Raw genomic sequence first — 13,800 nt, forward strand, 5'->3', positions numbered from 1 at the left:
ATCATAGCATAGTAAATCATTACAATACATAAACACTCCTACGTGTCTGTGTGTTTTGGGATCAAGTCTCATTGTTAGCTATTGACACGAGTGTATCATCTCAGCACTCCCACTTTCTAATCCACCATCCAAGGAAGTCGCGCATCATCATCAGCAAACAGCTCGTAGGAGCTGCTGCCAGAGACAACATCAGTTCAGCCAAGACAAACCTCCACCTCAGTGTGAAGATCTTTGTACGGCGCCACACGGTGGCCATGGAAAGGACTGGAGAAGAGCACATCCAGGTAGTCTGGAGCGGACAGACGGCAGCTCAGTGCAAGGAAGATACTGGTTGTGCAGACTTTTAACTGCTGAGCAGTAGCTGTTGACTAAATACATCTAAAGGACATAATGAGAATAATTACAGTATTAGCTTCCTCCTTGCAGCACTTCTGCCTCTAATTGTGTCATTAGTGGAAGAACAGTTTTGGGGGGGGTTGTGTGTTTTATGGACTGACTTCAACAAATGCTCCAGCTGACTTGGAACCACTGAACCTCCAGCATTTGTCTCGTGAGGTCCATCAGAAGCATCTACATTCCTTCCCTGGTCATTCATCAAGTGATGGTCTTCTCAACTGAGACCATGATGACCCAAGGACCTCTTTACTCCATCCTCACCGTTGGACCACAACTTCACCTCACACCTGGAGAGTGGAGACTCAGGGAACAGCAGATGGAACATCACTGCGGACTGCTACAGTGCTCCACCAGAAAGCCATGAGGACCTTCAGGAGACTCTTGGTGTGTTGCTTGCCTTTCAGACAAGTGGCACTGGAGAGAGCTCATGGATTTTGGACAGGCGCCCCCTGGTGGGCAGACTACACAAGTCGCATCCCTGAATGCTCCTGCCAGGTCTGGCACGTGTTATTTACCAGACTACTGAAGTGTGAAGTCATGCACAACTGTCAAAACACGAGTCAAAGAGGATGAATCTGAATTTGCATGTCAATTCGGCAAAGACTCGATCTCCTCTGTGTCAGCAGAGCCAGCAGGGAGAAGAAGACGTGCCTCTGCATTCCCCACCAGCAACCAGCCCTAAATGCTAAAACGACAGGAGAGATTATGTGACCCCGCAGTCCGATATGACCGCTTGTTCCCAAAACAACTCGTGTCGACACTCAGAGCGCCGTCACCCGGTGGTTAAAGGGCAAGTCCGCGCTGGGCTTCCCTCCCGGCGAGCGGCAGCAGTCAAGTGGTGAGCAGGCGACCCGATGGAGGCGTGGCCCCGTGGCAAAGCAGAAGGTCAGGGGACGCGACGGGATGATTGCTCATGGTGCTGTGACATGTCAAGCCAGTCATGAGGGGGCGCTTCAAACTAGTCCTCCACCAAAGATGTGGATCAGAGAACCAGAACACGGACACAAAGACAGGCGGTCGAAATGTTACGGCCAAGGCTTTGAATCAGTCTTGCTAAAGAGTCTCTAATATGAACTGCAGCGCCACCCTCAGGCGGCACCAGTCAGAAAGCTTTGAGAAAATACAATTCTGAATCCAAGGCGACGCGTCTCACTGCCACGCTTGACCCCCCTGCTGGATGCCCTGCGCCCACTGACAGGGGGCGCCGAGGACACGACAAGGGTCAGCAGAGATGGCAGCCAAGAGGTAAACAAAGAGGGGAGACCGGGGAGAGGGGCTGCTCAGCCATCGTTCTACCACCCGCGGTGGAAAGGGGGAGCTAATGAAAGACTCAGCTAATGTGATTAATTGTAGTCGATTTTTAGCTTCTCCGCTGATGACTCTGCAGCTGCTTCAGTTCCCAGACGAGCCCCAGCCTGCTTTATAAACTTCTTCATAATTTGTCTCTCTAAACCCAAATCGCAGTAACGTTACTCAAATACTGTTTTCAGTGTCAACTCCACAATATGGAGGTCAGAGAAGATCCGGTTTCTACAAAAATGACTTAGAAATAAAATTAATATGAATTGATATTTATCTCATATAAACATACACTGAAAAAAATGGTTCAAGAAAATGTTGTCATACTAGTTGTGCATTTATTAAATAATAACGCATAACTAAATTAATTTAAAAAATACATTGAAATAAAAAACAATATTAAAAGTTATACATATTTTTAAAAAGGTTTTAAGGTTGAGTTTAAGAAAACATTACTATTGCTAGTAATATTTTAAAACCAAATTTAAAAATTACTTATTTAACTCTAAATTATTGAACTTCAGGGCCTCTCTGCGAAAAACAGCATGGAAATTCGAGCACATTTGCGCTGTTCTTTAGGGGGTTGGCTGATAAAAAATACTCAACAGAAGATGATGTCAACTCACGCTTGTTTGACAGCTTTGTTTTTGTTGACGTCAATGGTAGTGATGGAGTGTTTGGCGCCGGACAGAACTTCCCAGTCCACCTTCCACTGGGCATTCTTGGACTTGGTCTGGACCAGGTTCACCCCCTTCTTGGCTTTGACCCTGAGGGGCGACAAGAACAGTGATTAGATGCTGATAAGAAGCCAGGCGAAAGGTCAACGCTCCCTCCCTCCGCAATTCCCCGGATAAATCGATACACAGGTCGGATGAAGATGACAGTTCACTTCGCTGTGGTGACCACACAATTAGATTCTTCTCACAGTACATAAATGCAGTCAGGGAAATAAATATTAATAGAATAAAATAATAAGATAATGTTATATACTTCATTCAATACTTCTTCACACACTTCTATACTAGGGAAAGAATGTATTGAAATATTAAAAATAAAAAAGATTTTAAAAAACCCCCAGCATATTAGTACAAGAAAAATTATATGAAGGAAAAAAATGCGGGTTGGGACCCTGGGTGTGATTATGGAATTAGATAAAGAAAAAATCTCCTTTTTTTTTCAACAATGCTTTTGAATAATGGGAAAAAAATATGAATACATTTGACTAAATATATCAAAGAAATAATAATTCATAATCATTTAGCAGGCTAAAGACCAAAATAAAACAGGATTTGAGGGAATGGAAAGAAACAAATAAATTGACTAAAATTACGTAAAAAACAAAAAGTATGCAGTCGTCATTGATAATTTCTGGTATGAAAATAACAACAACAAAGTATTAAAAGCGTGTGTCTTACTGATCAAAATAATATGTGAAACACAAAAACATCCAGGGCATGCTTATCTTTTGTTTGTTTTTTTAAAATGGGTTCAAATATAAACACAACTGACAAACTTGAAAAATCTGGCTTTGAAATTGGATGCTTGTCGAGCAGCGATGTCATGTCTATGGCTGACAACACAAAGTTTCCCTCCTCAGGAGAGAACATCCTGCTCTCTCCAGAGGTCCCCGGGTCACCAACAAATTGGGGCGCACTGGTTTCTTGCTTGGCTGGTTGGGACGTCTGGGTGAGGACGAACTTTGACCGGAGGCTGTCTCTGGGCGGTGGGAAATGATACATAACAAGGCGCTGCTGCTGGGTATGTGTTAGAGGAGAAATAATTGAAGGTAAGAAGTCGAGGAAGTGACATGTTGACTAAACTTTTCATCATCTGTGTTGACATATCACAGCGAGGGGAGTCAGCTGACGGAGGATGGGGAGTTTAGAGATGACAAAAAAAGTATCATTAGAAATGGAAAAACTTTCAATAGAATTGTTTCAAGAACAATTGTGTTGTGATGAAGTTTTGACATGGATTGAGCAAAGATCCAGAAGGCTAAAAGTGATTGTGCTTATATGTCTTTTCATTCATGCTGCATGATTTATTCACAGACGACAGAGAATTGTTGTTTTCCATCGCTTTCCCCTGGCGGCGTTGTGATGACGGCCTCTTCACCTCTGCGCACCCGGGAGGCTCAATTTTGTGGTGAACAATTTCAATCGGCAAGCAACTCCCGTCCTCGCCGCCGTCACTCAGACGCGTTGTTCCCTCTGAATGCAAAACGTTGGTGCGGAAACACAGACCACCGACATGAACTCCATGTTTGACAGCATCGCAGGTTTGACTCTCGCTGCCTTGTCTGCAGCTGCGGACAGTTATGCCAGCCTCTTGTCCATGCAAAGGTCAACTGTGATTCACATTCACAAAGATAAGAGTAACATTATGACCACTTGATCGTGTGACGGGAGGAGGCAGGGGCTAGTTTTAGAATCATCAATTGTTCTCTCTATGATTTTGGACCGTGGGAGGAAACCAGAGCGCCCAGAATCTAACCATTTTATCCCAGCCGGGGCCTCTCTATTTATTCCTCTGGCAGATAAAGTTGTGAAGGTGTTTACTTGAACCAGCCGCGTCCACTCATCCGTGAGGGCCACAACTTTTTTTCCGAGCCGCTGAACACTGATGGCTCTGGACTCAAGATGTATTGCATGTCCAGAGGTGATGCGTGGTGAGATGGTAGCAGGGAGGACGTGATCTCATGATCTGCAGAGTATATGCTCCCAAAACTTCTGGCCACCTTCCTAAATCAGGGATCATCATGGAAATAGAGAAGTTCAGGGGGCGCGGCAGATCACGACGTGCTGTAGCCGCCCCCCAACATTTTCAGCTCGCTTGCGTCACCAACAACCAAAAAAAAAAGAAAAGCCACTTCCCTGTTGTTGCACCTCGGCATTGTGCTCTTTCATCAAATCATCCACATTAGAGCAAAATAATTACCCGTGTCGCCGACGTCAAGCGGAGATGAAACAGAAATATGTAGCGTTTAAGAAATCGTCCTGATCATCCGTGTCGCCTTTTGATGTGAGCTGAAAGGCCGCCGCTAAATGAGGTGACCCAGTTGCTGCTGAATCTAAAGCTGAGGAACATTGTAAAAAAGGATCATAATGGAGGATCATTATTGAGCGGGCTACCGCTCGGCGTGCGGAGGACACTGTTGGGTAACAGCCTTTTCCAAGCCTGGCGTGGAGAAGCCACTACATATTCATTATCGCCGCTCATTGTGTCGATGTTTTTAATCAGACCTGCCTTTTCACAGTGGCTCATTTTGGCAGGTAAATGAGAGGGGACGAAGTGTCACCCACCCCAGCGCGCATGAATCAGCTGCCTAATGCTGATGAATGAAAAAGGCTGGAAACAAGATGGCAGGAGTCGTCCTGCGGGGGCCATGGTCCAGATGAGACCCGCTCGTAGGGGACGGTCTGCCGTGCCGCCAGCTATCAGGGTCCTGACGGTGCTCAGGAACGTCACACAGAACCACTTTCTCAGACTTACAGCAGGGCAACTTTGCCTGCCTGAACATGGCCGACAGTTGACATGCCTTCACCTTCACCTTCACCTTCTTCTGCCGCTTATCCGGGGTCGGGTCGCGGAGGCAGCATTCGGAGCAGGGAAGCCCAAACTTCCCGGTCCGCACAAACCTCCTCCAGCTCCTCCCGGGGGATCCCGAGGCGTTCCCAGGCCAGACCGGAGACATCATCTCTCCAGCGAGTCCTGGGTCTTCCCCGGGGTCTCCTCCCGGTAGGACATGCCCGGAACACCTCCCCAGGGAGGCGTCCAGGGGGCATCCGGATCAGATGCCCGAGCCACCTCAGCTGGTTCCTCTCGATGTGGAGGAGCAGCGGCTCCACCCCGAGCTCCTCCCGGATCACCGAACTCCTCACCCTATCTCTAAGGGTGCGCCCAGCCACCCTGCGGAGGAAACTCATCTCAGCCGCTTGTATCCGCGATCTCATCCTTTCGGTCACTACCCAAAGCTTGTGACCATAGGTGAGGGTGGGAACGTAGATCGATCGGTAAATCGAGAGTTGACATGCCAGAAATAAAAAATAGAAATATAGTTCAAATCTAAAGTATTGCGAGACAAAATTTGGGAGAAAAATAAATAAATACATAAAAATACAGATAGACACAAATGATCCACAGTAGGAAGCTTTTAAAATGGAAATGTTTATTCTCTTAATACTTAATATTAAAGAAAAAAGTAAGATGAAAAAACATAACGCTGTGCAAATAAGAAAGTAAATTGAACAAAAAACTACTTAAAATGAGTTAAAATATTTTTGTTGGAACAACAATGCACAAAAGTGTTTCCGTCAATCAAAAATGAATTGACACACAAGTGCTTGACATTAGAACAATCAAAAAAGACAGATTAATGAATCAATTACTAAATAAAATACAATAGATATCAAGGGAAACATATTAAGCCAAAATGATTTAAGCTTAATAATATAACTCAATATACATAATGCACAATATGAATATTTTTTAAAATACCGAAATACTAGCACAGCTTTATGAATAAAAAGAAAAAAATACTGAATAATAAATGAAAAATGAGAAAAATCTAAAAAGAGTTTTAAGCTGAATTTATGAAAAATACTGGAAGAAAAGCAAGCTCATGACTGAAGCGAGGCATTTTCAGATAGAGGGAATGACGAAGCATGATGTCGTCTTCTTCGGTGATATTCCAAGTCACGACTATAATTATTGAGCCGTTACGAATCTCTCCCGGGATGATGGTGTTTGTAATAATTCCAAAATGAAACGGTGCTGACACTTCAATAAGACCGGAGCAGTTGATGGTTGTACTTGTGTCATGTTTGTACAGTTCAAATGAGCGAGATCAAACAACACCTTTGGATCTGCCACAGCTCGGCGCTGTGCTGCGACTGGCTTTGAAACTAGGACTTTTATTAGCGCTTAGAAGTTACCTTTGTTTGTCACACATCAACCGTGGAAGCCACTGCGGGTTTTCAGCACACGCACGCACGCACGTTTTACAAATTACTTCCATGTGTTGATGTGTTGACGCTTGAGGTGTTGATCAACATATGTGTGTGATAAATCAAACATAGACAACCAGAATCGGCCCTGATGTCAATCCACCGTGTTGATCTTCAACACAAGCCTTTTCCAGGAAACAATCATTAATGTGAATATGCATTATAAACAACACTATATGAAATAAAAGTGATGGTACTTTCGTTTCTTTCAGTTTAACTGAATGGTGAGTGAAAATCATCTTCACTCATATGGATTTATAGTCAACATAAGACAGCGAAATAATAACAATAAACAGTGAGAAAAATTCACTAAAAGCAATGAAAAAAGGAGAAAATTATGGCACTGAAAATTAAACCCATAACATCAGGCCGTTCTAATCTACTATTATATAAATTTATTACACATATTTTGACTGTATAATAAAACAGTGCATTGAAAATATTTGGAGAAAAACATTGTTTTATCGCATATATATATCAAGTAAACTGTCACTGCTCTGCGTATACACCAACTGAGCTTGTGGCATTTGGAAAGTGCTGATTCATATTCCAATTTTACTGAATATTAATAAACATAAACATAGATCTTTTATCCAATCCAAAAGACATGAATAATAAATACATATATGTGGTCATTTTAAATGTCACATTGTTTTTAAATACCCATCAAATATTTTTTAAATTTTTAGTCTCGGTTTGTGGAATCAGTTGGATACAACATCTTCATTTTGAGACGCAAAATGTCAATGCTGATCTGCAACCAATGAAGAGGAACGACGCAGCGAATGTTCAGACAGGAAACAGACCGGATGTCAATCTGACTTGTGGGATTTACCCAAACTACAGTGACATCTGCTGTAATATCCTGTGCCAGAATGGATTCTTGTTGAGCTAAAATTAACATTTTCTGGCCTAAAAATCATCAACAATATAGTTGGAGTATGCATGTATGAGTTTTTGTTGTGGTTGTCATGTCGTGTACGGGGCTGATGGATGTAGAGATGCACTACTGGGGGTCAGTGAGTCAGGTGAGTTCAGTTTGGGATAGCAACTAAGAGGCCCAAGTTGCAATGAGGTGAGTAGCAGTTGGTGTGGGACTGAGCCCTGTTGGAGCAGGGGACGCCATCCACCACTGGGACAGCTACATTGCGTACCCCAGCACCAGAATGCCGGGGTGAGAGGATATAAACAGGACAGTGTAAACAAGGCGGAGGATTTTTCAGGCTTCCTTAACTCGGTTGGTTTTACAAATCAGCCGCTAAGTGTGACACATTATGTTTTTGATTCCAAAACAGTAGCAGAAAAGAGACAAAAACCCCTCGTACTTTCACATCAAACAAAACTCCCCTCCAGGAAATCGGATAATCTGCAAAGAAGAAAACATCTTGATGAGGTGGAACATCATTGATCCCCACACAGCACTCGTCTTTCATCTTGCTAACTTGTTTGTGTATGTGTCATGACGGCGTGGAAGCGATTGTCTCGGCGGTCACGTGCGCCACGGTGGGATTTTTTCAGACGTCTTTGTTTAGGTTCCAGCTAAAGTGTGAGGAAAACATGGAGTAGATGATCTACAAAGTTGAGCTGGGTGGGTTGACCAGGCCGCCGCGGAGCTGCTCCGGCTGTTATTTTGCTGAATTAAAGAAATGAAGCAACGTATTTCTGCCTCTGAAGATTAAGTCTACATTAGGAATGAGTCACAGCAGATTAGTTGGAAAGTACCGTAGGACTTTTGATGAAATCTACTGCGGATGAACATGGTGACGTTTTAAATCTCTGTGTTGCTGAGAGCAGCTCTTTGTTCAGCATGGACCTTCCACACAAACAACTCTACCCTGAGATACACTCAGTCAGCCAGGAAAGACTCCTCCAAAAGCGGACAGTTGAGTCAGCATCTTGCCAGGATGTCTCCTGGACTAGCCATTAAAAACGAAGACAGTTCAGCGTCTCTCATAATGTGTGGCAACAATGGCACTATTAATTGCACAGGTCTCCTCCACAGAGGGAGTTATCACAACTTAGCGCGCCAATAAATCAGACACTAAAGATGCTCTAATGTTCAACCTTCCATTTTTCTTCATCTTTTTTTTTTTATCACGAACTTTACAACTGCAAGGATGCTAATGATGAGGCCGTTAAAACGTCGCACCCTTGGGGGGAATCTTAATTACAGCCCCCCCATTCATCCACTGCAAAGGTCATGTTCGCTCAAGACTGAAGTTCTCAGTGATTTATTTCCTCAGCCGGGCAAGGAGGTCGTGGAGCGGAGCAGAAACATGTCACGGTAGCTCACATGGGCTCATTCGGTCATGTGACCTCTCACAGTCATAACATAGGTAAATAGACAAAGTAGTAAAGTTTTTTTCAAACAGACCGTTTTATTGCTATTTTATATAAAATATATATCAGTGTTTCTTTTGTTTCGTTTTATTATTTTTATGGAACTGCATTGCGCAATTCATTTTCACTTACGCAAATTGCCTTTAAACATATATATATATATATATATATATACTTTATTAAATAAGATATTTCCATATAGAATATTGATCTTAAATTAAATTGAAAGGTTTGCGGCAAAAAAACTGTTGACCTTCCTGGTTTACCAAGTCATTTTCCGACTCATTAGATTACTGAATGAATTTCTGACCCCCTAGTTCACCACTTCACCTGGTTCTCCGTGAACAAATGAGGAGTTGATGAAGAAAAATGAGTCTGTGTGTTTGCGAAAATGACTCCACACAATCCGAGCGAACCTCCCTGAACCTATTCTGCGTTATCTCCTCGAGCTTCCCGAGTTGTAGCCGCATGGCCTTGCGAACATCAGTTGCAGATGATGTTCCAGCGTTGAGTGAAAACCCTGATGGATGTTTTTTGTCCCTTTAGCGATGCTCAGATGACTCCAGAAACACAAACAACTAAAATGTCAGCACTCGAACGTCTCGCAGGCATTAGCGACACTCCATTTTGCTTTACAGCAGAAAAAAGGGGACTCGACAGCTAAATTTGGATAGAAAAGCCCCCCCTCGACGCCGCGGACCCCCTCCAATCATCCGCGAGCAGAAGCTCCGCAGGTTCCTCGGAGGGGGCACTTTACAGCTGCAGACACATCACTTTCCATCCCATAAAGATATGTATAATTCAGAGTAAGTGCAGATTTGTATTTGTCCTTGTTGTGGGCACTTCCATGTGTCCAATGACATGAGATTCAATCACTGACTCGCTCCTGATTCACTCGAGTCGCCGAGTTCCGACGATTACACGGTCTCTTTACGGTCCGGCTTTTATTCCCGCACTTATTTTTATTTCGCTTGAAAATGGTGGCGGCGGCTGCAGGCGCGGGGTTACGACATCAGAGTGCAACTGTACGGTTATTTACTGACAAATAACAAACAACATTCCAGCATGTACTTTGTGTCATTGCTGTAGTGGTGCAGTTTTCGAACACAGAAAGGAAGACGCCCAGTTCTTCCTTTTGCCTGGACAACTGTAGGGAGGTTATCATGCTGGGAAAGTCAGAGACAGATACTTGACCCCATCCAGGTCATCGCAGCTGTCAAGCAACACTTTGGATTTTGGATTTCAAGATGTGAGCCGGTCACTCTGTGGACTAGTCCGTTCTTCTCCCTTAAGTCGGGAAATCAGAGGCGAATGCACTTTTATCATGGGCAGCGCTGCTTCCACTACAGCCAGTTGTCCCTCAGTTGACCTCTAATCAATGTCCCACTGGTCCCTACAATCACGATTTCAAGTACGTCTTGACTCACGCTGTTGGACCACCACCTCCAGCGTATCCTGTTCTTGGAACGTAGTAAGCCTCTGGAACCTCATGCCCGAGGTCGAGACATGTTCTAGCCAGCAGCAGACTGATTCGAGAAAGCTTGGCAAAAACTTTTATTCAGTTTGGTGAACTTGACTTTATCCCCCGATGTCTAAAGTGTCTGCTGCCAGCCTCACCTCTGAGACGTCGTGTTTCCTGCCATTTCCTGATGTCGAGCATCTGACTTTGCTCTTTTTACCTTTACATTTTCTTCTCTTTCAAAATGCTTTTTGTTGTCATGTTGTCTTTATTTTTATTTTCCTTCTTTATCAGCAACACTCCAGCACCACAAACACGTTCAAACGTGACAGTACCAGAACGACGCCATGACATTTTGACAAGTTGCATCTTCATGAAAAACAAATTCAGCCAACTGTGTGGCCCTAATGACAACGGCGCACAAACAAAAGTTGCTGCCTGGCGCTGGATGACAATCCTGCTCTCTTGTGGGACCGTGTGATACTGCGACAGCCCTCTCCGAATTATCCAGCAGCTCCATAACACTCGTCTTCATAGCCACGAGGCAACAGAGGTGTCAGAGTCGACGCAGAAGCTGCACAACGTTGTCAGTCATGGCCACATATGTTCACCACGCAGATTGATGCACGCAAAGATCCAAAATAAGCCCATCATGTATCTGTTTAACTCTCAGAGACAGCAGCGTTAGAAAACAGAAGGGTGACGTGCAGCAGGCCGTGAGCTCGGGTTTGATCGGGAAACTCGCTGGAGGAGAAAAGAAGGGATGAATTCATTTTCCTGTCGTGATGAGAGACATTTCTGAAGCCGCACGGAAGTGCTGCCTAAACCAAGGGAACGAAAACAAAGATTTTCAAGCCTCCCCCCGACAGAGGGGGTTGCTATGGAAACCATAGAGACAGTATAATTAAAGAGACGGTCTTAAAAGGCGTTTGAAGTGATTGATGTGTGAATCGTGTTTCGACGGGTATCGACTTCCTTCAGTGCGACTCAATTACAGGCCGTCAAACAGAAGCTGTTGTTGCCACAGAGGCAGATGAATGGTTTGTTTTCGGGTGGTAGGCTTTCCCTCCGGGCCTCAAGTTCCCCTTCAAGCACTTCACGTCGTCATCGACCTTTCAGACTGAGCCACACAGCGAGGCGCGAGACTCTTTGGACAGCGGCTTCAACAACTTTCTGAGCAGGAGAAACTCCAAGCCGAGCAGCCCCAGCGGGTCGGGCCCCACGTACGGTGGGGGGCCTCGCTTTGATCGGCAAGCGCAGCACTGACTCTAATAATCTCACTTCATTCCACCTTACATGACACCAAGACCAGAATCATCTCATACGGACTGACTTCAGGCTCCGCAGCTGAATTCTGGGCCTGAAATGTGAAACGACGCAGACATTATCAACTACCATTTTCAGCAAACCCTTATCTAACGACTCTGGAGAATAATGAAGGAGTCAATTTCCAGGCAACTTCAGATGTAATTCAGACTTTAAATTCGACACTTAAGGGAGATAATCCTGTCTAATCTGAGAGTCAACTGATGTGGGATTTGGTGTCAGCGACCCGAGCCGCTTGCCAGAGAGTAAATGATTTCACACTTAAGCTTCAATTAATTTCTCCCCTGGAGAGAGTCACCTGAGTCCAGATCCACCTGCAGGACCGGACCTTTAATCAAGACTTGTGTGTCTGGGAGACGTCGTCTGTTTGCTCTGCAGTTCCCTGAACTCGTCGCAGTCGAAAACTAGCCGATCAATACAACCCGGTCGACAAACACACTTCGACAAATTTACTCAGGAACTATACTTTTTCAAGATACAGATACTTCCAGGACTGCAGAGGGAGCTGCACTTTTTCTTTTAGCCCTTTGTTTACTTATTCATAAAAAAATCTGCTTAGCTGGATTAAATAAGGTCGTTAAATTATTATTTTTATACCATTTTTATAATTCATTTTTGTTTACTGTAATACTACTGCATTGTTAGTTCTTCACAACTTATATGATATGGGTAATATGGGGAAAATATGGGTTTTTGTTTTCAAAATATCCTTTTTTAATTTTTTTCAACTATTGATAACTTAAACATTTTACTGTACAAAATATTCCATTTTACTAAATATTCTGCCCACACCAAAACAATGACTATATTTTGTATATAACATATTCAAAAGGGACATATGATCTTTTTACAATACTTAAAAATATGAATGAAAAAATGTCTTTTTTTTTTTACTCAGACAATATTATTTTAATTTCAATGCTTTGTATTCATAACCAGTTATACAGATTTTTATCTTTATTTTGGCTTAAATTTTTCCCAACAGATTTACATTAAAACTTTATTTTACACTTTTTACTTCATTCAAACATTAATTTTCAAAATTTATTAATTGAGTAGTAGTAGTAGTAGTAGTAGTAGTAGTAGTAGTAGTAGTGACTGTAAGTTTTCTGTTTGGAATCATCCACAGTCTTTAAAACTGTCACAGACAGCATCCAGCTGCAGTCTGTAAATTTAAGATGACAACTTGGCTCCTCAGCGTTCAGTGACTATTTCCAAAGAGTCGTTTCATCACATGAGCCGCGGGAGACGTTCGGCGTCCTCGCCATGACGGGCAAAACTGATCACGTCTTCAGCAGCCGCGCGTGCTCTTCCCATCATCCTCCACTTGTGCACATATCAAAGGGCATCCACAGTCGCTGGTTAAAACATGATGACACACTCGCACATTCACCACCGGACAGAAGTGGAATCCAATTTCAGTGGCTGTTTTCCCACGCTAGCATGTGTGAGCGTCGCGGGGCTATGAGCAGCACACTGTGGCGTCATGTTTTCTCCATTCACCGTCTGTTGCAGAAGAACAATTTTGTCGGCTACTAGAAAAAGGTTTCATGCTTTAATGTGTCAGCAAAACGTAGTTGGAGAAAATTTTTGCTGCGGTAAAAAACTGAAAGAAACGTGGCAACAAAGGGCGGCAGGTGGATATCGCCCCAGGTCATGTGACTCAAAGATGAAGAGAACAGAGTCATCAGAGACGTCGGGAGTGAAACCTCTTCAAAGTGTGAAACTGCAGAGGTTCCCCCCCGAACGGGCCGGCGGAGATTACATTAGCAGCGCTTTTGAAGTGGACGGATGGCGTCAGCGCCACTGAAGTTCTCCTCTTCTCCCCTGGAGGAACTTGTGTTTCAAATTGGAGAGCTTCAAGTGAAAGCAGCCCTCTCTGGGGACCCCCACCCACGCCGCGGCCCGCTGAAGAAACACCATCCATCTCTGGGGAGTGAAATAAAGGAGCCTGCGCGAGAAATAAATTTGAAA

The 13,800-nt window shown here is 43.9% G+C and overlaps 1 protein-coding gene across 2 annotated transcripts in view; it reads right to left on the reverse strand.

Annotated features, from left to right (window-relative positions):
• Positions 1-13,800, reverse strand: part of tmem132e (transmembrane protein 132E) — a 227,839-nt gene that overhangs the window by 31,436 nt on the left and 182,603 nt on the right. For both annotated transcript variants that reach the window (XM_053847328.1, XM_053847327.1), the window contains exon 3: positions 2,322-2,462. In XM_053847328.1, coding sequence (XP_053703303.1) covers positions 2,322-2,462 — 141 coding nt within the window. The remainder of the gene's footprint in view (positions 1-2,321; positions 2,463-13,800) is intronic.

The sequence above is a fragment of the Synchiropus splendidus genome, chromosome 17, assembly GCF_027744825.2.
Source record: "Synchiropus splendidus isolate RoL2022-P1 chromosome 17, RoL_Sspl_1.0, whole genome shotgun sequence".
Taxonomy (NCBI): domain Eukaryota; kingdom Metazoa; phylum Chordata; class Actinopteri; order Syngnathiformes; family Callionymidae; genus Synchiropus; species Synchiropus splendidus.